General features: G+C 50.3%; 2 protein-coding genes across 3 annotated transcripts in view; both read right to left on the minus strand.

Annotated features, from left to right (window-relative positions):
• Positions 1–24,947, minus strand: part of AGBL4 (AGBL carboxypeptidase 4) — a 987,573-nt gene that overhangs the window by 169,003 nt on the left and 793,623 nt on the right. The gene's annotated exons all lie outside the window — the stretch shown is intronic.
• Positions 1–24,947, minus strand: part of BEND5 (BEN domain containing 5) — a 48,028-nt gene that overhangs the window by 13,158 nt on the left and 9,923 nt on the right. The window contains exons 2-4 of one of the 2 annotated variants that reach the window (XM_070405081.1): positions 19,369–19,502; positions 17,162–17,546; positions 928–1,076 (exon numbers count right to left, since the gene is read on the minus strand). In XM_070405081.1, coding sequence (XP_070261182.1) covers positions 928–1,076; positions 17,162–17,546; positions 19,369–19,502 — 668 coding nt within the window. Of the gene's footprint in view, positions 1–927; positions 1,077–17,161; positions 17,628–19,368; positions 19,503–24,947 lie in introns of those variants that run through there. The other variant, XM_070405082.1, reaches the window with a different exon arrangement.

Genomic DNA, 24,947 nt, shown 5'->3' on the forward strand with positions numbered 1-24,947 from the left:
ACTATATTTGCCTTGGCTCAGTTTGGCCAGATGCGGGGATAAATCAGGACAAACCCAAATGCAACCTTTTCTTTCTCATCAGCCCCCCGGGGAAAAGAACTGGGTAAACAGAGACCTTTGAAGCCCGAGGCAAGGAAAACGCACTGACACTGATGCTTCTCTGGGGAGAAGGAAGGGGATGTCTGCAATACACCCGATGGTGGCAGAGAACACAGCACTGGGACGGAGGAATTTGACCGGAGCCTGGATAAGGGGCTGCACTGTACCTCTTCCAGGGTGAGTTCACTTGGCTGTTAGACCAGTTTTCTTCCTGCCCTGCTGCCCTATCTCCCTGTGAACGACTTCCAAAGGCTATTCCATTGCTTTTATTTACTAACAGCGTTGAGGTTTTCTTTCATGATCCCCCCTCTCCCCACAAGGGTTTAAAAGACAAGCTGAGGAGTCATTTGTGGGCTGACCACCACTCAATGTTCAGCTTGAAAGCGGCGCAGGGACGAGAATCAAGTCTCAGTCACCTCTTGTGTCCCTGGCACCCAGGTCAATGGATACACATGGACTCATGATCTGTCACTCAGTTCACTTCTCGTTCACCTTAGAAATTTATGCATCTGCTTTCATGGAAGGGTAGGGCAGTTTTCAAACTATAACTTAAAAAATCTTTCCCACTAATAAGCGATTTTAAAATGTCAGTTTAGTTTTGGCTCAATATTTACAAAACAACAACAAACCAAACCAAACCAAAAGATGAGAAAAAGAAAAAAGTCCCAGTAAAGGTCCACTTGTGATAACACACTGATTCCAGAAAGCGTCCCTTAGGGACAGGCCGGGAGGCTACCCGGCCCGCGCTCGGGAAGCCCCGCACCCGCTCCACCTTTACTCTGACTGACAGACACTCGCAGGGAAGCGGTATTGAGCTTGGCACACTACCTTGCCATTGTCTAGGATATACTTGTCCATGACAGGTGCAGGAGCGGGGTAATAGGACGACGTATTTGCTTCCTCACTGAAAGTGCTCCGTAACTCCGGCTCGGGCTCGAGACATTCTGACTTTACTTTTTCCAAGTCAATGGCGGGACCTAGGCAGTTAAGAAAAGAGATCTGTCTAGAACTCCAAGGAAAATAAAATGCAAATATTTTTAACTATGCATCTATCAGTACATAGTGGCACAAAATACACCTATATATATACTGGCTTATTTTTGTCCATTGGACTACACTTAAACCCAGGCTTGAAACTAATATGAGGTATGAATGTCACAAGCAAAGAGTTGGAAAACTGGAATTCAAGAATGGACTAGACTTTAAGTATGAATGAGAAGCACTCTTCCTAGTGTCTCTGTCTAATGGACATGCAGGGGACTCCGTTTCCTGCACAGGAAAGAGGTCCTGCTAAGACTGGGTGGAGAAGGGTGCATCTACTGCAATATGAAGATTGTGCATTTGCCCAAACCCCCATCTCTCCAGCCTACAGTGGAATGGACCACAGCAGATGAACAGAGGTTAAGGGAAAAGCAGAAATGCAAAGGCCTTCCCCTCCCCAAGACCTAGTATCTAAACAGGAGCATTTCAACCAAGAAATTAAAACACAATACAGATTAGGCCTGTGATTGCCTGATCCAGCAGCTACCCTGATTTTTATTTAAATGCAATCAACACAAATTATGTGCAGATTAACAGGGAAAGAAAGCTAGATAAATGGTGGTGGTTTCTATGGGGGATATGCTTTTCTCCATTAGCTTGCAAAAATGATAGACTGCTTTTTAAATCACCTATTGTGTCTTGATTACCAAAGGGCAGAGAAACAGGATGAAAATGAGTAAATAAGGCTGAATGATTTGGTTAACTTGCAGGAGAGCAACTCCGAGGGCCAATGGAGAGTTGAGCAACCTGGAAATTCACCCTAGACCAGCGGTTCTCAACCTATGGGTCGCGACCCCTTTGGCGGTTGAACGACCCTTTCACAGGGGTCACCTAAGACCATCCTGCATATCAGATATTTACATTACGATTCATAACAGTAGCAACATTACAGTTATGAAGTAGCAACAAAAATAATTTTATGGTTGGGTCACAACATGAGGAACTGTATTTAAAGGGCCAGAAGGTTGAGAACCACTGCCCTAGACAGACATTTCAGGAGTTGACTGGGATCAGATTTAGCTGTTGCCACAGCAGGTCCCCTTGGCTGGGCATATACCTGTATTAACAGATGAATTTCATGGTCGAAACTTCGCTGACCCTAACAGTGTGGACAACCCAGTACAGGGCTCTTTACATACTAAAGACCTGACCACCAATCTGGTTGTGATTCTACATTCAATTGCCACATTCTAGACTTTCGCTGGTGGTAGGAGGGTGTTGGTAATTTTATTATGAAAATTCCTCATGACAGGCCTTTCCACAACAAGAATATCATTCTTGAGTTGCTGGCAGCTGCCATCTGCATGAGAGAGTCTCTGCAGTTTCCATGATTTAAGCTGAATGCAAGATGGCTGGGAGCAGAAAGGCTTGGCTCATCCTGTAGAGAGAGTGCAGAGCCCACTCCTGGCTCTGTGATGCTTGGATTGTGCAACCCAGGTGAGTGGCTGGCAGCTTCAGAAGCTGGCAGAGTGGAGGACTGACAGCATCTAATTGTTCTGACATCATCTCCCAATAGTGCGCTACCTACTCAAGGGCTGAGCCTCGGTCGGACTCTTTCCTCTGTCCCCAGCACCTGGCACTGAGTAGGTGCTCTCTGAATGTTAGTTAGATGAAAAAAGAATGACAACAATGAACGAACAGTTCCAATGTTTCAGAAACAGAAACCAAAGCTTTTCCTCTGTGTGAGATCTCAGGGTAAATTTTGGAGATGCACACTAACTTCAGTGAAGTGTCTCATCTTCCTTAGAGCAGGAAGAAGTATTTCCGTTTCCCCTAAATGGCATGGCTGACTGGGCACCGGAGGTGTCCTCCAGCTCTGACATTCAGTGACAGGCAGTGGACATGGGCCAAGAGGAGGTCCATGTGGCCAGCGTCACGGTCATCTGGTAAGACTGCGTCCTTCCTCTAAGTTTCCTTCTCCTTCGATGAGAGGAAGGTGTGGGACAGGAGAATGCATCCAGTTTGGACTCTGTCTGGTTCTCTCCATCCATCCCCCAATGGCTGCCAAAGAGATCTCCATAGGACTATGTCCCCCCTTGCTCAGGCTCCCCATTACCCTCCAAATGAAGTCACACCCCAAACCCTCCTTAAGGCCCAGAACCAGCCTCCTCTCCACCTCAGGTGCTCATGTCTTGCTCTTCCCCAAACCTCTGCCAGGTCCCTCATATGCAGTGCTGTCCAGGCCTCTGTCCTCTGGGTTTGAAGGCCACCTCCTCTGCCTGCCAGGCCCCTGGTCCGACTTCAGAGTGAAGCGTAGGTGTCTCCTTTGTGAGGCCTTGCTCTGATCGCGACCAGGTAGGAGGTTTCTACATTACAAATGCTTCCAGCAAATTATGTCTGCAGCCAACTGCTGTCCACATCAGCCTGTGAAGCTCCTCAACAGCAAATATTTGTCTGCAATCATGGCACCGAGGACAGTGCCCAGCACATTGCAGGCTCTCCGTAAACTCATGACATGAGAGAGGGGACGAGTAGTGGGGGAGGAAGGGACTTAATTAAATGGGCTGGAGCAAAGATTCTGAAATAAAGCCTGCAGCTGAGGTGAGCCGCCTGGGGGTGGAGGCAGGGGCGGATGGGAAGCTATCCTCAAATGTTTGAAATCTTTTCTGCATTCGAAACATCTATGGGCCTTTTCAGGAAGTAGAAACCAGGGTTGTTCAACAGAAATTGGAACCATCTAGCCAGGAGAAGGGACAATTCAGATGGCGATGGAGGGACAGGTAAGGGACATCAGAGGCGCACAGTCAGGCTCCATTCCCAGTGGGCTGGCCCACCCTCCCACACATGCACCTTCCTTCCTGCTCGCAGTCTCTGCTTGTGCATCCCTGTCTGGGTCATTCTACCCCCAGGAAAGTCCACCTCTCCAAGCTCCACCAGGGACTCAAGGCCGAACTGCAATGCCACCTCTCCCATGAGGCTGCCCCTTCCTTCAGAGAGAGGTAAGTCAGTCTCTCCACCCCTCGGCTTGGAATTTGGGGTCGGAGAGACTGGAGCATAAGTTCTGGATTTGCCATTTCTGTTTAGGCGAGCTGTGAGCTCCTTCGGGCTCCCTATGGTAGTCACTGTCTTTATGTCAGAGTCCAGGGTCAGCACGGCACCTGGTTCAAATTCTACCCTCAGCAGGTATTTTACACATCGATAATCGCCTAACCCAGTGGTCGGCAAACTGCGGCTCTCAAGCCACATGCGGCTCTTTGGCCCCTTGAGTGTGGCTCTTCCACAAAATACCACGTGCAGGCGTGTATGTACAGTGCAATTGAAACTTCGTGGCCTATGTGCAGAAGTCGGTATTTTGTGGAAGAGCCACACTCAAACGGCCAAAGAACCGCATGTGGCTCGCGAGCCGCAGTTTGCCGACCACTGGCCTAACCTCTCCGACCCTGCTGCCTCACCTGAGAGGAGGAATGACAACAGCAACTTGGCCGGATGGCAAATTAAATGACGTAACCAAAATATGAAAGGCCTACATCAGCACCAGGCACAGAGTGTCTGCTCAGTAAATAGTGACTCACCCTCCACCCTCCCACACACACGTGTTACACTCGGGGCTCAATTGGTCCAGTGCTAGACTGTAGCTGCTGTGAGCCAGGGGCCCTGCTGGCCTTCTATAGTCCCAAGTGCCCTGTGCAGGCCCAGCTCAGAGCAGGCCCTTGCCCTGTCCACACACCCTCGTTCCCCCACTCACACTGGTCTCCCCAGGAGGTACTGGGATCTTCTGGCTCTTAAGGAAACTGATTCCTAACGTTCACGGTCAGCAATGTTGAACACCCAGGGGCTGCTAGTTGTTAGCCCTGCTCTCCGCACCTGCCTTTCTCTGGTGTTGTGAATAGAAGGTTCCTGGTGCCTCAGCCCAGCAAGGAGGGCAGACCAGCAAGGGCACATCTTGGAAGGCTTTTGTCAGGAGACTTGCGTGTGATCCCAGCCACATGACCTTAGACAAGTCACCTCAACTTCTCGTGCCTCACTTTCCTACCTGCCACATGGGGCTCACCGCTGGCCACCCTGCAGGCTGACTATGCCTCTGGGAGCCCAGCACCAGGGCAGTCATGGAACGGAGGCTCAGAAAGGGCAGATAAATGAAGGAATGAATCAATCGGGAAAGCGAGTGTCTAGAATTACAGAATCAGAAAGAAAAGGAACAAAAAAAGGTTTTTTTTGGGGGAAAGAAGGGAGGGCCTCAGTGCTGTTCATTTAAGGCAGGGGGAACACTTCATTGCAAATTTTAGTCGGCTCTCCTCCCAAATGTTGGCAATTTACATCTCATTACAACAAACGCTGCAGATTGCTGTTTTGCTTTTAAAAATTTCAGAGGCATTGTTCTCCTTCAAACACATGTGACCAAATTAGCCACAATAACAGGCACTCGTGCTAGAGACGGCATCGTTAGATCTGGCGCAGATATTTTAAGCAACAAAGGAACTTTTTTCACTTGTAGGAAGAGTAGAATTTTTTTTTTAAGTCTTTTGATCCACTTCAGGTTTATTTTGGGGGAAATACAGCTTCCATGGAATGAAATCTCTCAGCGGGGTGAAGGAAGCTTTTAAAAACATATAAAAGGTAGTACTTGTCCTTTCATTCAGTCATTCCTGAACCCAATGATCGCACAGCTCTAGGCCTGTCAGAGGCACCGGAGACCAGAGAACGGTAAGGCGCGGCCCACCCAGTGCAGGAGAAGATGAGAACTGAACACGTGAAGCACTGTCACATCCACACAGACAGCGGTTGGGGGGTGGGGGGGGGGAAGGGGTTGATGGGCAAGCACTGGACAAGGTGTTAGGAAACACGGTGCAAATCCCAGTTCTGTTACTTCCTTCCCCTCTTTAAGCCGCAGAGGCTTTTTCCTTGAAATGGGAATCATGGCAGAGGGAGGGGCTTGGTAATGCTTGTTGGCACAACAAAAAGTGAAATTATACCTTTCTTTGTCCTTGTTTATCTTAAATTGGATGCTATTCTTTCTGAAAACCTCCCTTAAAAGCGAATGCTCGTGTTACTTCTGAAAGATTCAGAAAGCACCTGTTTCTCCAAAATATATATGTTGGGACACTGAATACTATTTCTGATTTCTGCTGAAATAAAGCTAATAGTACCAGATTTTTTTAGAGAAGTACTAAGTCCTGCCATTTACACTTCTGGGCGTGAATAGGAAGTGTCTCTGCTCTCAGTGTAATTCTAGCTTCTTCATAAATGCAAAGTGAACCAAGTTAGAACTCTTAAATGCACACAGAACCCCTACTGTGCAGCAGAGGCACAGCGGATGGGGTGGAAAAAGGATTCCACTTTGCGGAAAAGGAGCCGAGCGTAGGACAGCTATGCAACAATGGAGGTTGCACAGGATCTTGGACAGACAGGGAGCTGGCCCAGGCTCCTCTGTGGGCCCCATCATCCCTCACCTGCCACTCTCACCTGCTGCTGTAGCCACATATGGGCTTCTTAGTCCCCTATGCTTCCAGTGAGGGTGGGGACAAATCTGGTCTCATTCCTTCAGTGAGAACCTACTAAATGCCAGTCCTGGGCTAGGCCTTGGTCGACAGCCCAGCAGTGGAAAGAGACAGGCGACAGATCATCGCCACCCTGTGTCGCTAACAAGGGTCAGGACGCAGACTTGGGAACAGAAGCGAAGAAGGAGGCATTGCATCCGGAGGAGACTGGGGAGTCTTCAGGAGGACGGCCACAAGGTTTATGCGGGGTCTCGGAGGATGGATGGGCAGAGCTTGTTGGGGGGAAGGACTGGAATGGGGCAGTTATCTCCAAGTGGTTAGAGCAGGTGGCACAGAATCGAGGTTCACTGACCAATTAGGAAGTGAGCAGTGTGATGATCTGCACAGACGTGGGAGGGAGAGATTGCTGCTAGATCAGTGACCCTGGAAGGCTTCCGGGAAGAGGTGAGCTCTTACTGGAGCTTTGATGGGTGAGTAAGGTCTGGGGATGGTGGAGGGGCGGACAGGCAGGGGGTGGGGTCACAGCAGCTCCTCAGGACCGTCTCCTCCCCTCTCCGTTTTCTGAGAGCCTCTGAGAGGAGGCTCTGCTGGGTAGAGGCAAGAGAAGCAGTTCTAGTCTGAGGTTCTGGGCTGGGTGGGGTCCCTGCAGCTCATGTAGATGCCCCCACAGTGAGGCCAGACCCTCAGAGAGGGGTAAGGGGTGGTAGAGCAGGCCAGGTCCGCAATCATGGAGGTCAAGTTATTTTCCCGCTGAGGAAATACAGATGTCCATTTCAGATGACATATATGCTTTCCCCTGAGAGGGGCAGGTGACCGACACTTACTCAATGTCTTCAGCACCTTACATCAAAGTACCCTTTATCTTTGTAGGACTTTTCACCACACTGTCCCGTGATTATTTGGCTGGAACCGAAACTCTGAGGACAGCCAGTCTTGTTTATCCTATCCCCAGCACCCAGCAGTGTCCCAGGCAAACATCAACTCTCATTAAACACGTGTTCAATGAAAGAAGTTAATCCTCATGGCTGTCCCGAAAACCCGCAGATCTTATTGTCTCTGTAGAGGCTCAGGGAGGTAAAGTAATCTGTCTAAAGTCACAAGAGGCAGTGCTCCAATTGAGGGCTGTAGATTCCATTCCAAAGCCTTGCTCTTCCCACTACCCTACACCTGGGCCAACTGCAGCTTTCAGGTCTCACCGGCTTCCCACATCAGGCCACTCTGCGGGCCCTCAGCTCATCTCTGATCTTCCCAGTACTTCCCTGGGGCCTGTGAAGAACTCCTCAATTGTGCAGGGGAGTGGTGAGGAGGAGGGGGCATTGCTAGGATTCATCGCACCTCTAGGAGCTCTGTTGGTCCTTCGCCAGTTGGTGGCCAGAGAAAACTGGGCTGGTTTTTCAACTGTGGTTTTTCTACCTCCCTCCCCATCCAATGACCTGGGCCCAGACTGCTTCCACCCAGCAGGGATATGCAGGCAGCACGGGTCTGCCCTGCCAAGCAGCCCTGAAGGCCCTGCACCTGCCCTGAATGCACGGAACAGAACTGGGTGGCATGGATGGGTGGCGGAGGTGCTGTGGTGGGAATAAGACTGACTCCAGAGGGGCATCTGTGAGGCACAGTGGGCACCTGAGGGCAGGAGCTGTGGAGAGGCAGTGTTCCACCATGTGGCTGATGGCTCCCAACCAAATCAGTTCATGCCCTTGGCCTTGCTTAACCTACCCTTCAGACCATGAACCCTTCCAAAGCAGGACCATCTAGGATTCATCTTTGCTCAATGGTTGTTGAGTTGCCTGGTTCAGAGGCAACAGTAACTTGGAGGTTGAGCGACCCTACCCCAGGTCACTCCAGTGGGGAGAAACCCCTGTGCACCACCTGCAGGAGGGCCTGGCACCGTTTCCAGCTGCTCTTACCTCTATAGCCTTGTCTCGCCCTCCTACCTACTCTCCACTGTGCAGTCCAGCCAGAAACCACTTGCAGTTCCTGAATAAGCCAGCCTCCCTCACAATCCCAAATCTCTGTCCTGGTTCTCCTGTTGTCTGGGATGCCATTTACTTCCTCATTATTTGGAGAAATCCGACTAGTTCCTTATTTGGGGGCCTTCCCCAGCCATCTTCAGCCCCTCTGCCCCAGTCACATAAGGAGCCTTCCTTAGACCCTTTCCCAACAAGACAGCCCCAGCACAGGGAGGCTCTCTGCATTCCCGCGGTCTGCGGATGACACTGGGACTCCTGGAGGCAGGAACCAGGCCCGAGCTATTTGATTTCCACAGGGCCTGGAACATTGGAGAGTCCGATGAATGTTCCTGTAGAAAAACACTGGCCACAGTCAGAGGCACCCCGAATTGGAATGGGCTGCCCGGGAGGCAGCGAGTGAGCTTCTTGTGTCTAGCAGCGGTTCTCAACCTGTGGGTCGCGACCCCTGAAAATACATCCTGCATATCAGATATTTACATTACGATTCATAACAGTAGCAAAATGACAGTTATGAAGCAGCAACGAAAATAATTTTATGGTTGGGCGTCACCACAGCATGAGGAACTGTATTAAAGGGTCGCGGCATTAGGAAGGTTGAGAACCATTGGTAGGGGAATGTTACCGGAGGCTGCGCGATCATGGCTGTGTAGGAGGCTGTGCGGCATGGACTCTGGGACTCCTTACAGGACGAAGGTGCCAGAACTCTACGAATTACCTCCAACCAAACTCAGAGAGCCGCCTGGAACAGCAAGAGAGGGTGTGGCCAGCCTCTGGGTCTTGCTGAACCCCGGGCGGCTGGACTGATTCCACCCATCGATCTCGGCTGAACATTATCGCAGCTTCATTATGACGGACGGGACTGTTCCGGTTCCACGTGGCATAGGCATGTCCTGTTTCCTCTGTAGTCCTCAGGGTCCCCTTCTATAAGATGGGGATGAGAGGTGGGCTTAGGTGCTCTTTAAAGAGACAATTTCTATAAAAAAAACTCTAGGAATTTTCTGGTTGGCATCGTGAGGCCATATAACTTGGCAAAGTTAGCACTAGGAAGGAATGGTGGGCTCTTAAATTAGGCAGGAAACATTCCACCCAGCAGCTCAAGAGGCCGGCAGCCCCAGAGCCCAATGCAGCAGCACTGCACAGGGCGGAGTACCCATGAGCAGCCGGCCCTGTGCATGGGAAGTGAGACAGACCTCCATCTGAAACCCGGTTCTACTATTTCCTGGTTGTGTGGGCTCAGGCAAGATATCTCTGAGCTTTATCTCATTATCTATTTACTGCTAGGGTTGTTTCAGGTATGAAAAGCTCCTCCTCTCAGGCCCTAAGCAGGTGTTCAGAGAGGCCAGCCCTGCCCATGAGGAGCAGTTGCCCACCTTTCCCACTTCCATTCCTCTGGCTGGAAAATCCAGCAGCAAACCAGCCGGCCACAGGGCGACACCCAAGCCAAGCACCAGCAAGGAGAAAGCCCAGCAACTCCGCAGGTTCTGGCTGCCCAAGCAGGTAGCAAAGGAACAGCCTGAAGTTGTCCCTCAGCCCCTTTGCCCCAGAACAGTGAATTCTAGGGAGAAAGAGGATAGAGGGTCCTGGACTGACTACTCTGAAATCAGCTCCTTAAGAAATCTAGGATGAACTGTAGCTAATTCTGATTCAGTCAACAGGGTAATATGTGCTTCAAAAGGGGAAGATGACCCATATGTTTAAGAGGAAAAATCCCAGTTCTCAGTACTCGGTCTTTTCCTGCCTTGGATCCAGATGCAGGAGGTACAGGGCACCGTGGTTTCTGGCCCTGCTCCACACTTGCTGCAGCAGCTGGCAGGCTGCAGGCCTCCGGGGCCTCCCCTCCACAGTGGGGACATGAAAACCTAGCCTGACCGGAATCCTCTCGGCTCTCTCGGAGCCCGGCCTCTGTGAATGCCCTGCTTACTGGTGAGAATGGACCAAAGGCTGGAGATGGAAGAGGGTGCTGAGATCACAGCCTCAGGAGCAGAGCCCTGGCAAAGAGGAGACGGAGGTACAACTAGTGATGCCTGGACAATGGAGGGGCTCAGAAGGAGGGTCCAGGACTTGAGCTGGGAAGATGGAATTCCACCCAGGAAACGTGAGTGGGGGAGAAATCTATAAACTACAGACCAGTGAGCTTGAAATCAAGACCAGGCGTAGCTGTAAAATATGATTTCTGAGAAGGGAAAGCAGCAATCTCCAGGAGACAAGGAGACACAGGGCTTGACCAAAGATTAGGCTATGCCAGGCAACCACATCTACGCTCCTCTGTAGGACGAGCGCTCCTGACGTACCAAGTGTTGCCCACACATTATCTCATGTGTGTCCTCAAGTGACCCCACATCACTAATGTTGGACCCACTGAGCACTATGTCCCAGCCCCTAGGCAGAGGTCTTGACACCCATTTGCTCATTTAACCCCCCCTAAGAACCATAACAGTTGGTACAATCATTTACTCTGCTTTCTGGGTGAGGAAACTAAGGCCCAGGAAGTTAAGTAACTTGCCCAAGTAACAAGATTAGCTGGTGGAACAACCAGGGTTCAGAACCCCAGTATTTCTGAGCTGAGGACCCAGGCAGGCATTTGATCACGGTGCTGGCTCTCCTGCCTGCACCGGGTAGGCATGAATTCATCCACTTTACAGAGGACAGAGCGCAGGCTGGGGAGGGTTAAACATTTGCTTGAAGTTGCACAGGTGATGAATGAAAGAGCTGAGATTTAAATCCGAGTAATATCTGTTGCGAAAGCCCTGGTTGCCGCTAAGACAGGGAAAGCCAGCGGGAGGCATTTGGCTGATATTAGCTGCCTTTTCAAAGACACCGTCAGAGACCTGTGCTTACAGAATCCAGCTTAGACCGCAAAGGATTTGAGAGATCAAAGCTGGTATTTTTGTGGACCTTGGGCAAAACGCAAGGCATGAGGGAACAGGGATGACGGAAACCCAGCCCTACAGAGCCAGGACGGATTTGCAGGCCAACAGCCTGTGATCTGGCCAACAGGGACGCTGTCTCTTCTTTTTGCGTTCTCCTCTCTCGAAGGGGGATGATAATCTACACCTGGCCTCACAATAAGGCTATAGGAAGAGTCCAATGAGGTAAAAATGGCAAGGTGCCTTGAAACCGGGAAAGTACTGTGCAGATCATCATTTTCACCTACATTCCCTGACAAAGCGCACACAAAACGCAAGGCCATCATGCGCCCCCTCCTCAATCACAAAGTCCTATTGTGTGGGGTGTCCCGTTGGGCACATGCCTGCCTCCCACTGGGCTATGTGCATCCTGAAAGCAGGGGTTCCATTTCCTCCTCCCCATGTTCCCCACGCGGCCCTTCTGAGCCTCAGTTGAACTGTTACCTGAATCACACAAAACTGAATTTAACTAAGAGGCACTGCACTCTCAGTGCTAAAAGCTGAGGAGGATAGCTAAGGCTAGTCTTTGATCTCTAAGGACAAGGAATCCAGCTGAGACGAAACCGAGAGGCCCGGGAGTTCACTCCTGCGCATGAACCGGAGTCACCCTTGCAACAGGCTCTCCACTGTTCTGCTTCCCCTCACTCCCTTAGAATCCGGGGAGGCTGCCAAGCCCCAGTTTAATAAACACTACCTAACCCCGAACTGGGGAATGTTTAAAAAGGATTGTCTTACTCATGTCTATATTCCTGCAACTAACACAGTCCTGGCACAATGCATGCCCTCAATAAATGTTTGCTGAATGAATGAATGAAGAAATGGGTCTATACACAAATGAAGCTGTACTTTATAATTAGAGTATCTTCATGCTTCTTGCATCCCCAGCATTTACTTCGTCAGGAGAGAGGGAGCAGGAAGGGAAGAAAAGGAAGAAGGGACTGACACAGCATATGCTGGTCCCTGGGCTCTACAGCAGTCTCTCCTTATCTACAGGGACACATTCCAAGACCCTCCGTGGGTGCCTGAAACTGCAGATAGAACCAAACCCTATGTGTACTATGTTTTTCCCTATACATACACACCTTTTCTCTTAGAGGAAGTACTTTATGGCTTTTCTTTGGCATATCTGAATTGCCATCATCACTGCTCTTACACTTTGGGGCTGTTATTAAGTAAAATGAGGGTCACTAACACAGCACCGCAATACCGCAAGTCATCTGATAACCAAGACGGCTGCTAAGTACTAATAGGCTGGCAGTGTGCACAGCATGCATAGTCTGGACAAAGGAATGATTCATGTCTTGGGTGGGACAGAACAGGATGGAGTGAGATTTCATCAGGCTACTCAGAATGGCGCACAATTTAAAGTTATGAATTATTTATTTCTGGAATTTTCCATTTAATATTTTTGAACCTCAGTTGACCACAGGTAAGAAAGCAAAACTGTGAATAGGCGGGGGGGGGGAGGGGGGGGGGAGGGGCGGGGCGGGCGGGGGCTGCTGTATTCTTTATACATGCTTCCTCATTTAATTTTTACAGTCACAAAGGTCCTGAGAGCAGGGCAGGAGATGAGGTTCCTTCCATCAGAGATGGCTGCTTTCCGTGCTAAGATCATAGAGGAGGAGAGACACACCCTTTGGGGGTGGGGAGTAGTGCCGAGGGGTCACCTCCATGTCAGTGACAATGGTGTCCCATGAACTAAAGAAGGCCATGTGGGGTGAGGGCCCTGAGAGAGAGGACACAGGACCAAGTGTCAGGAGGCCTCTGAAAATGGGCCCATGACACTTCCTGGCCTGTTTCCTCATCAGCAACATGAGGGCGACAGCCTACATGCTCTCAAAGGTCCCTCACACTCCATGCCTCCCTATTCCAGAGAATCGTTTCCTGTGAGATCTGTTTTGTGTTTATTTGTGAGATGAAGGAAAGAATAAATAAACGCATAAATGAAGAGGTGAGCCATCCAGTGACATCTCTAAAACATCTCATACCTTCTTGTTGCTGTTCCAACCCTCTGCCCCCAACCACCACCAGGTTCACCAACCAGGTACTCCTGGCTTCTAGGAACCTGCTCTCTCTCAGAAGTCCCCGTTAGGCTCAGGAGGCCAGGCTCCTGCTCACTGCCCCTCCCACCCACCGCCTGAAGGCCCCAATGCCGAGGAGAGTGAGCAGTGATTCTTCCTGGCAGGGAGCCTTCCGTTTAAAACTGAGCATCTCCTATCCTGCTGGCCTCCCTCATCTCAGAATCTGCCTGCTACGGTGTGAATAATTCAGCCCTCAAGGTGGACAAAGGCCCCCGAGCCAGGCCCATGGGCAAGGTGGACGTGTAAGAAAAACACAAGCACAGGCCTGCAAGAACAATGCTCATGAAGGCCCAGGGGACCGAGGATGGTACAGCCCAGATCACACATCAACCCCAGGCCAGGACGTGCTGCTTAGAGGGCGTGTCAAGCTGAGAATCAGAGAGGGTCTCTGGGCACTTTCTGGCTGTTCTTTGCCTTATTCTAGGTTTCTGGCTGTTATGTATGGACCAGGAGCTATTACAATGGGGTGTTTCTTTCCAGACTCACCAAAAAAATAGATCTACTTCAAATGCTAGGCCCTCTCTTAGAATTTTAATTATATGCTTACATCACCACCCCTACCCAACTTCCAATGTCTTAGCCTTCTTTTTATATCCCCAAGTTCCTAGGCTCAGAACGAATGAACTGAGTCATTGAATGAACAAATGAACATGCATATATACAACCCCTTTTGTCTTCTATAATAGAAGACCCAGGGAGGCAGAGAAGTTAGTTAACCCGTCCAAGGTCATATAGCCAATTACTGGTTGGGGAAGCCAGAGTTAAAAAACAAGCTAAGCTCTGTCTTAGCCCCTCCCCTAAACAGTGTGGAAAAGGAGCGAACAGTAATTGAGCATCGACACAATGCCAGGCCCTATGCAGTGGCTCACAAGGCTATGAGAAAGATATTATTCCCATTTTACAGGTGAGAACATCAAGACTCAGAGAGGTGTTCTCTGCCAAGACTGCTCCTCACTCTTCCCACCTACTCATTCCTGCCTTCCTTCAGGCTCCAGCTCAAAAGCCATTTCCTTCAGGAGGCATTTTTTCCCTGACCCCCCAAATTCGGTGGGTGCCCTCCCTGCTTCCCCACAGCTCTGTGTGCTTCTGTCCCTGTGGTGGCATGCATGTCCTGTGCTGCCACTGATTGTGTCAGTGACACTTTGAGTTTCTCTAGCTGGGCAAGGGCTGTAGCTTCAATAAATCAAAATGTTAACACCGGGCAAAAAGCCTGGCACACAGCAGGAGGCCAGTAACTATTTGTGGAAGAAAAGAGAAAAGCAGGGAAGGAAGCAAAGAAGAAAAGGAAGGAGAAAGAAAAGAAGGTTCCCAAAGCCATAGAATCGGGAAGTGAGGATGCTGGCGGCTGAATCAAGCCCGGTTCTAGAGACTAGATTAGACGAGACGCATGAAAGCAACCACCTTCCCCTACGATGGAGACCTTGAATTATATCTTGTGGATCGATCTTAGAACTTGGCGCAGTCCCCACCTCCCATGAACAAGTGCTAGTAAATGGCTTTACACTTTCAGAGGTCAGGATAGTGGGAGTGATTTTCTGAGGTGCTCGTGGAGCTCACAACAGGGGTACTGCCAATGGTGGGTACTCCACATGCTTATGGTTTGAGCTGATTTCTATTCAGCCCGTCCCACTGTGATGAGGACCGGGACTAGGATCAGGGAAGAGCCAGCTGTTGGCTGTCACCATGGCATTGAAGGCCTGTGGGGTGAGTGAGCCTGGAAAGATTTGGCACAAAACTACGCTTGTGGTCAAGTTTATCTACATGTTTTCAGATGAGAGAGGCACACACTGATGAACAATGTATAGCATCGTATTGCCCCAGAGGCTTAGGGGAGGGTTCTGGGGTTTAAGCTCAGTTCACAGACCTGCAAAACAGGCAGTTTCCAGGGAGTCAGGAAAACATGGTGGGGAGTTTGTGTTACTGTGCCTTTTCCCCAAGACGTTTACAACAGGCATAGTGTACAGTGCGATGAAAAGAAAGTTACTCATCTGAGGACCTGACACTCTTTTCTCTCTGAAAATTACAGTTGGTCCTCATCCCCTACCCCAAGCCAACACAGCTTTCACAAATGTTTAGTTAGGGTTTCTCTTTGAGATTTTATTTTGATAAAAAAATTTTAGTAACCTTCTAAGCTACCTATGAATTGTAACTTAGCGCCACTGTGTACCTCGTCTGAGGTCTGGAAGGATGACCACGGCCAAGGCAGAGTCAGGAGTGAGGAGGTTGCCAGCCTAGGAATTGAGAGATGAGGTTTGAGACAAGCTTAGCCCCTGCCCCTGCCCCTGCCTCTCTATGCAACTCTGGGCGAGTCCCAAACTCCGGTTCCTTCTCTGCGACAGGAAGACTGCCTGGGCCATCCTGAAGATCCACTGAGAAATGATTGCCTTACGAACACAGTATAAGAAGTAGGGGCATCTATCAATACAAGGAAGGCAGTGAGAGCACATGTATCTAACGTCAAAGAGGAATGAGGCTCCACGTAGGAATCTGTGATCTGGACCATGGGAACCTCCTTCTTGAACACCAGATGGCCCTTGACTTTAAACTCTGGGACAGGCTGGTGTCAACACTGGCTGCCCCCTTTCTGAGCGAGGCACACTGACCCAGGGCTATTCGTGGCTGCCTGCAGGGCTGTGGGGGCCATGGGCTTCCGTTACACTGATTCCTCAATGCTGACTGGCTTCTACCCTTTATAACCCTGGACTCTTGTGTTCTGAGTGTTTCTGTCTCTCCACCACGGTAAGCAGTCATCTCTCCCTGCTGTCAAGCCTGACGTCTTTCATTCCCCTTATTCCTGCTTTGAAACCATGTTAGATGAGAAAACCTAAAACCTCGGTTTGTTAAAATCGGTGCAGTATGAGCCTGAGTCCTGCGAGCGAAGCAGAGGAGCTCCACACATCTGTGGGCTAACCTCCTAAGGCCACGCACTCTGCTCAAAGCTCTTCAATGCCTCTCATTCCCACCAAGACACGTCCAGACACCCCAGGCTGGTGCTGCTTCCAAAGCCCGCAGTTACTGGCCCTCAGACCCCACCTGCAGTCGAGCTTCTTGCATGCTCAGGTGTTTCTCCAGACTCCGGGCTGCCGCTCAGCCTCCTCCTGTGCCTTAAACACCCCCCATCGTCAAGGCCCTAGTCAAGGCCTGCCTCCTCCCTGCAGGCTCCCTCAGTTACAAATAACCCCTCTCCATCCTTTCAACTCTCCTACCGCTTCATCTACATCGCTGCCCTGGCATGTACCACTTTCTCACGTACAGGAATGGCGTTTTTAGGATCGCCTCTAGTTCTCCTCACTATCTAAAGCCTCCTCAGAGGTTCCTATGAGCCCTGGCACTGTCTCTGGCCGAGGGAACGCATGCCATGAGTGGCTAGTGGCAAACGTTCTGTCCACTTGTTCTCTGAGCTGCACGTCTCGTGTTCCCACTGTGCTCTAGGTACTCGGCTGCTGCGATTATAAGCTCCTGTCAGCTTCGCTGCGGGAGGGGGCAGCTCTTCCTTGGGGTGACTGCTGAGCTGTCTCTGCCCTTCCCTGGCCTCGGGGCACTTGGCCCGCCTCCCCTGTGCCCTCCTGGATGTGGAGCTGCACCAAGCACCCGCCTGTGTGCAGGGCGGGCGGGCGGGCACTCACCGCTGCCGAGCCTCAGGAGCAGCACGTCCTGGAGCCTGCGGTTGAGGTCGCGGAGCTCCTTCATTTCGGACACGAGCGCCCCGTACTCCTTGAGCTTCTTGGCCTGCTGCACCAGCTGCCTGCGAGTCCGCTCCAGCTCCTGCTGCACGTGGCGCATCTCCTCCTGCTGCTGCTGGTAGTTGCGCAGCAGCTCCTCATACAGAGCCCGGGGCACGGCGGCGTCCTCCAGGCTGTCCATGTCCTCCGTGCCCGGCGAGGCCTCCACGAAGACCTCCTCTGGGCATGTGCTGTGGCCCAGGCTCAGGCCGTTCTGCTTCTCCAGCCGGGCCACCACGGCCTCAATGCTCTTGTGTGCCACGTCGCTTGGCTTCCGCCCCTCGGGTCTCTGTAGGACAACGAGAATCAGTTCAGGCAAGGGCAGCTGGGACTTTTCTTGGACTGCAGCTCAATATTTCCCCAGACAATCCTAGAATCACAGAACCACAGAACATCAGTGCTTGGAGAAGCCCATGCAGACATGCAGTCAAAGCCCTTCCTTTTACAAATGGGGAAACAGAGGCGCAGAGTGGGAGGGTCTTGCCCAAAGTCTCAAGGGCAGGTGGGGGCAGAACCAGGACTCGGTCTCCCAGGCCAGCACTTTTCCCTTCCATCACTCTGCCTCTGGGACGCGTATTATACCATGACCACCCTCCCCAACTCCCAGCCCCCGCCCCACCCACAGGGCCTAGGCAGTGACTGCTCACAAGGGTTTCAATGTGTATTTATGGGGAATCAGGGAGAAATCAGGGCAAGCCAAGTCCCCCAGGGCAGTCAGCACTCAAATCTCTTCAACAACAACATAAAAGTGGAAAAGGGGCATTCCATCAAGTAACCTTTTCCTTAAGAATGCTGTAATTGGGGAGGATGCTAAGAATGCCATCTACTCTCACCTAGGGGGGCAACCGTGCCTTAGTTTCCCCATTCTCCATTCCTACCCAGACTGGCACTTGGCAGGGGCATGATAAATGTTTACTTAACTGAAAAGTTCAAAGAACGCTAGCGCTGGAAGGTTCTTCCATTCAATCCCCCATTTTACAGGTAAGAAAACGAAGGCCGGGAGGGGAAGGTTAGTCTCAGGGTCATGGGTGAGCTACAGACGAAGCCAGACCAGGACTCGGAGCCCAATTTCCAGCCCGAGCCCTTCCCCGTGTCTTCCAGCCCTGCCCTGGACTCTGGCTAAGCTGAAGCTCCACAAGACAGTGGACACATCGGGGATGGTTCATGGAGAAGAGAATCATCCAGGACATGCGGGGCTCCAGCTGCTGGAGGAAGTTCCTGCTTGAGGATGCAGCTTCCACCGAGGGGAGTGGGAGGGACAGGACCAAGGAACGCTCCACCCAGGGTGGGGGCATTTTATCTGCTGGGATAAGATGCTGCTGGTCTAGATGAACTTATTAGCTAAAATTCCAATGACCGTTTTAGGTATCTGTCTGCATCACGGCACCGTGAGACCAAGGGCAGTGACCACATCTGGCTGATCTCCATGATTCCAGGGCCAGGCCCAGAGCCAGGGAGCAATGAAAGAATAGACGGAACTCAGCTGCATCTTTGGATTACACCTTTGGAATACCCTGGACCTTGTGTCCACAATCAGACCATGATCAATGCAGAAGGAATCTCTCTTTCTCTTCCCCTGGGGTACCCATCACACAGAAAAAACACTTGGCTTGTGGAACAGGGTTTTCATTAGGTTTACAAGTGAAGGCTGGAGGAGACCAACTGGGGTGCACACCAAAGGAAATGCAACCTCATGCAGAAGTTCTCTTCCAACCCATGAATCCCCTTCTGTGAACCTGGCTCACCCTGTTCTGAGGGAGTCCACCCCTCGCTGTTTGGGGCAATCGGATAGTGACCGGCTGGGAACTGCTGCCCGGGAACTGTGTGCTCAGTGCTCCTGGGGCCCAGCAGGGACCCCTCCAGAGCTGTGGACCTGGGCCACACACCCTCCAAACCCTCGGCAGCAGTGACACTGCGTAGGTGGTGCAAACGGGACCCGCGTGGTGGCACAGCCTGAGTCAGGGCTCCCCGGGAGGCTGGCTGCAACCCTCTCCTAACCTGGGACGCCAGGGGACATCTAGTGGGGAGAGGCGGCCAGGCTAGAACTCTTCAGCTGTCAGAACTCTGAGAATGCTCCCACGTACTTCCAAAAAAGGGAAAGATTTTGTTACCTTGATGTGTCTAAGCTGTAAATCTTCTTCCCCGTAATCTTTAACCTCCCCATCTTCTTCTATGTGATTGAGAGAGAGTTTGGGGATTTTTATTTTCTTCTGCATCACACTGTTTTCAAGGTCAGATTTGTCTTCTAAAATGCATATCAAGAGAACAAGATTCATTATGGGTCCAAATGAGTCTAAGCGATGCCCATATCCTTAAATGCTAGAGAACCACGGAGGCCAGACCAGTTAAACAGGAGACACAAACAAGCTCAGGGCCTGTTCCCGCCCGCATGCGGGGCCCTGAGAGCAGCAGTCACATCTAACTCCGGGATGGGGGTATTTACTAAAAGTGCGCTGGACAAAGCATTGAAATGGTATCCAATGAATTTGCTTAGGGTTTTCTCTAAGTATGTCGTAAAGGGTGGCCTTTTATGGAAGTCTAGAATCTGGGAACTGGAGTGGTCCTGACATTGCTCCCTGGTCTAAACATAACTAGCACACGAATCCCTCAACAACCGAGATCTTTCTAAGCCAAGTGACTTCCCAGAAAAAGATGGTGGGTTCCTGCCAGCTCGGGTGCCAACAGGCATGAAAGGGATGACAGCTCTTCTGGAGGCAAAGCTTAGCTGGAAGGACAGGGGCCTCCCAGACAGCAGACAGGCTGAGGTAAGACAGATACAGAAAGAGCAACAAGTGACGTTTCCCGCTGTCTTATTGGCATCAGGTCACAGCTGACAGAGTTTGAGGGACCTGAGCGACCAACTGGTCCAACCCTCTCATTTTCCAGATGAAGACGGAAGGGGTCGTGGAGGAGTCAGGCCTCTGGCGTCTCGCCCAGTACCCAGGTGTAGTAACCACACACTGAGGTGCGCCACAAACTGTAAAGGGCTGCACGACTCCAAAAGGATATCTTTTTCTTCCCACTTCCTCATATCAACTTCAAATAATCTAAAGGAATTTTTTTTCTCCTGCTTGGATTTCAAACTTTATTTCCCAGATCTTTCTCACAGTGGATGTCAAGAGTTCAAACAGGAAGTCCCAGAGGCAGGAACCCGGACATGCTCGGAACCGGCCCCTAGAGGTAAGAACACTGGGGTCTTGTTTCCTGGGACTGGCTGGACCCTGGGGACCACTGTGTCTTTCCCTCCTCCGACGTCCCCACTGCTGTGTCCTCAGTGCAGTGCCAGGCACATCGCCCGTTGCTGGAGGTGGCACATGGCCAGGCGGCTGGTTAAATCCAGCCTTCGAGGGTCTGCGTGAGTGTGAGTGTGTGGGCATGTGATTGTGCTAAACACGCTCTTACACTCCCCCAAGCCAGGCTCCTGTCCTCACAGCTTGTTAGTAAAGCTGAGAAGGAAGCTTATAAGCTGGTAACTATTCCAGAATATAGTCAAATGCCAAAGCTTCCCAAATGATCGTAGGAATGGAAGCCTGGCTGGTCAGAGGCAGGACTCCAGTCTGAGAGAGACCTCTGTGGGAACCTCTGCTCTATGACAGGTGAGGAGGAAGGGCCAGGCCTTAGTCTAGTGAGCTCAGGAGTCTCCTCTGTCCCGAGATGGGGGAGGGAGGGTGTTACAGCAGTAATTCACATAACTCACTGCACAGTGCCTGGCACACAGTAGGCACTCAATGAATGGCACGTTAAAATTGCTATTATCAGCATGCTAGGAATTGTTTTATTTTTCTGAGCAAAGATACAATTTAAAAAACATAGGAATGACTTAAGAAAGGAACAGAGTATAAGGGAACTGCCCAAGAAAAAAAGTGGTGGTCTTTGTTAACCCCTCCTCCTGATCAGAGAAGCAAACCACCTTTCCACTACCTGGAGGAACCAGGCTCCGTCTTCACAAACAAAGCCTGTTCTCCTCTTTGTGCCCATGAAATATACCCAATGAGTTAGGCATGAACAACCCATCGAAGATGTGGTCTTTCTAAGAGTCACAGCCTCCTTCCAATAAGTTATCATAACTCTTAAGCCAAGAAGCTGCTAAAAGGTGAAACCTAAAGAAAATACTCCCAGGGAAGTTATCCTGAAATGGGATGGATGGCGTTTTCACATGTGGGGAAAAAATACAACAAAAACAGAGAGAGAGAGAGAGAAAGGGGGTGGGGGGGAAGAGAGAGAGAGAGAGAGAGAGAGAGAGGGAGCGCGCGCAAGCAAGGGAAGAAGTGGGAAGAGGAGGAGGAGGAGGAGGAGGAGGAAGAGGGAGGGGAAGGGAAGGGAAGGAATGAGAGGAAAGTGTTAGGATTTCCGAATGTGTTGGGGCCAAGCTCCGGGCAACCTTTCAGTTTGACACATTCAAGGGCAGATTCTGAGATGCAGCCACCACACTGGAGATGACAAGCCATGCTGTCCCTGGGCTGAAACTCTGTAGCTCAGGATCAGGCTGATGTGGAAAGAAGCAATCACTCAGAATCACAGACTAACATTTAAACTGAGAATGATGCACAAATCATCGCCTTCGACCCTTTCGGAATGCAGATGAGGAAACCGTGGTTGCAGATGGTGAGGTCCCCGAACCCATCCTGCAGAGGTCAGGCCCAGGGCTCCAGCAGCAGCGGGGCAGGCAGGGTCCCCATTCAGAAGAGCTCAGCGTTGTGCAAGGTCACAAAAGTGAGTTCCATCGCCTGAACAGTGTCAGAACCAAGGCTGTATAACCAGGTCCAGAGCTTCTCCTCCTGTGTCTGAGCTTAACAGTTGCTGAGAATTTACACTGCAGATATCTAGCACGGCCCTGGGGGACACAGAGACTAAGCATCCAGTTGGGAGACACAAGATAAAAACCCACGAAAAAGATAAGGGTGATGAGTTGCCATAGGAACTTAACCCTTGTTTATACCAGTCAGCCTGTGGTAAAATTGGTATCGGTACAGCCTGTTTTGCAGCAGTTCCAAGAACCCATCAAGGACACTAAGTGAGGACTTACTACATACATCTTCTCTGTAGCCTGTTTTCTTACTATGTTGCAATGATCTGCTTTAAGATCTACCTTCTCCACTGGATTGTGAGTAGCCTCAGGGCAGGGCCCATATCTTACTAGGCTTGGGCCTTCAATAGGGACTCAGCAAACAAAAATGTTTAATGGAAGAATAATAAAAAGGAGGCTGCGACTATAATCATATGAAAAGATGCTCAAAATAATCAGTCCTTAGGGAAATGTAAATGAAAAGTGAAATGAGATACCACTTTCACACTCAATAGGATGGCAATAATCAAAAAAGGAAAGAAAAATAGCAAGTGCTGGGGGAAGTGGAGAAACTGGAACTCCTGCTCGCTCCTGTGGGACTGTAAATGGGGCTGCCACTGTGGAAAACAGCTGGCAGTTCTGCATTAAATAGTGCGGATGGTCGCAGAACACGGTGAATATGCTCAGAACCACTGAAATGTACAGTCTTTAAACCGGTGAATTTTATGTTACATGAATGATACTTTAATTTAAAAACAGGCTATCACTGGTGAAATGCCTACCACCCATCAGATGCCACCATAAGGCTCTTTACATGTTACTGCACCTCACATCAACCCTGCCATTAAGTATTATGAGCCACAGTTTTGCTTTTTTTTCCCTTAAAGAAGAAATGAGATTCAAAGAAGGCCTTTAGGCCACCCAGATGGTAAGGTGCAGAGCCAGGATTTGACCCAGGTCTCACAGCCCTCCCAGCCTAAGCTCTATTCTGCCTAAACACATGCTTGGAACACGGTAGAGCCAGAATAAATGCAGAGTGAATGAATAAAAGCTATAGATAAGGACATGCAAATCCCCCAGCTTGAAGTTCAAAGCAGAAGACCCCTTTCTCCTGCTCTCCTACCAGACTGTTCTCAGGGAGTCCCCAGAGAGCAGTCACCACCCCCAGCACAACAGAAACAGGCTGTAGCCTCGGGCTTGAGTAGGTTCTCTGAAATGGTAGGCTGAGCGGTGCAGGAAGGTCTGAAGAGACAGGAGTAAGTTCCAGGAAGGAGCAGAAGCACACGTCTGACTGGCTCCTGGCTGCCTCCTACTTGGCCAAGGGATCTTGAGGCTCCTCAGAGACTAACTAGCTCCTGGCTCCACCCTAACGCTCCTCCATCTTCTTCTGGACCCGTGCAGACTGGAGGAGGACTGGGGAAGCCCTGGGACCACACTCATCCTTTTCTGCGGGGCCAGTGCACACTTGCTGAGCCCCTGTTCTGCGCTGAGCACGATATTAGAGGCTCTTGTCCTCTAGTCCTCGACAGCCAGGAGGTTCCAAGAACCTCAGCCAGAGTGCAAGGTGTGACATGCTGAGGGACACTGGCTCCCATGGGGCACCCCTCTAGCCGGCAGGCCTTCCTAACTCTAATCCTGGGTTGAAGGCGGTGCCTCACATCCACATCTAGCCCACAGAGATGACTGCTCATTCAGTATCGTCATAAAAGGTAAAGAAATGATTGGAAGAGAGAAGCCCAGGATCTAAGAAAAGCAGTTTAGTCTCGTGAATCAGGTGGCTCTGGTTTGGGATTCTGGCTCTGCTACCTACTAACTGTGGGAACATGGGCAAGCTGCTTAACCTGCCAGCATCTCAGTTTCATTATCTGTAAAGTGGGGGTAATCGACTGTTTTCTGGAAGATTGTGCATGTAAAGCACCAAGCACAGTGCCCGTCTTGTCATAGGTGTTCAATTAACAGCAGCTGCTAGGCTGCCCTTGTGGGTTACGTGCTTGGTTTTTATCCCACGGCAAACAGAACTGCTGAGGGGACCCAGCACATTGAGACATGATGAAAGAGATGTATTAGGAAGATTAATGTGGCAGTGGCAAGCAAGATGGATGAGATGTTAGGAGGAGACTGAACACAGAGTGACAAGAAGCTATAACTCTTAGCTGGTCACATTAATGAAGGTGAATGATGGTGTGGATCACCTAAGACAGCAAGTAACTTCATGTAGCATTTTAATGTGGGTTTGGAGGATGCTTCTGGCTTTGAATTCCAGGAAACCACACAAGAAACTAGCAGTTGACTCAGAGGATGAGGAAAACTCTCTAGTCAACCTTTGCAGTTGCTCCAAGCTTAAGACCAAATAATGTTTCACTATGAACATAAATAAATGGGTAGCCTCTGAAGAGACGATCTTCACTGGTTCTGACTTTCTGATTCTTTTGTTTCCAGGGTGAAGAAAACCACCAAGGATTTGGGCATTAACTATCTCCTCCTCCTTTCCAGCTATTAGGCAGTCAGCTAATTGCATTAATCCATCCAACAAATATTGAGTATGCACCTACTATGTGCCCAGGCTCTGTGACAAATTTTTACTAACATCACTATACTGAATCCCCATAATAATTCTATCGAAGAAGAAATTGAAGCTCAAAAAGTGAGGTGGCACTCTAGCCGGTTTGCTCGGTAGTTAGAGCGTTGGACTGAGGACTGAAGGGCTGCCGGTTCGATTCCAGTCAAGGGCGCATACCTCAATCCTTGGCCCCAGTCAGGGCACATGCAGGAAGCAATCAATTGATGTCTCTCTCGAACATCAATGTTTCTCTCTCTCTCTGCCTTTCCCCCTCCCTTTCACTCTAAAAAAAATTTTTTTTTTGAAAAAATATCCTCAGGTGAGGATTAACAACAAAAAAGTGA

The sequence above is a fragment of the Myotis yumanensis genome, unplaced genomic scaffold (assembly GCF_028538775.1).
Source record: "Myotis yumanensis isolate MYYU_CA2020_CCGP unplaced genomic scaffold, mMyoYum1.0.hap1 SCAF_2, whole genome shotgun sequence".
Lineage (NCBI taxonomy): Eukaryota > Metazoa > Chordata > Mammalia > Chiroptera > Vespertilionidae > Myotis > Myotis yumanensis.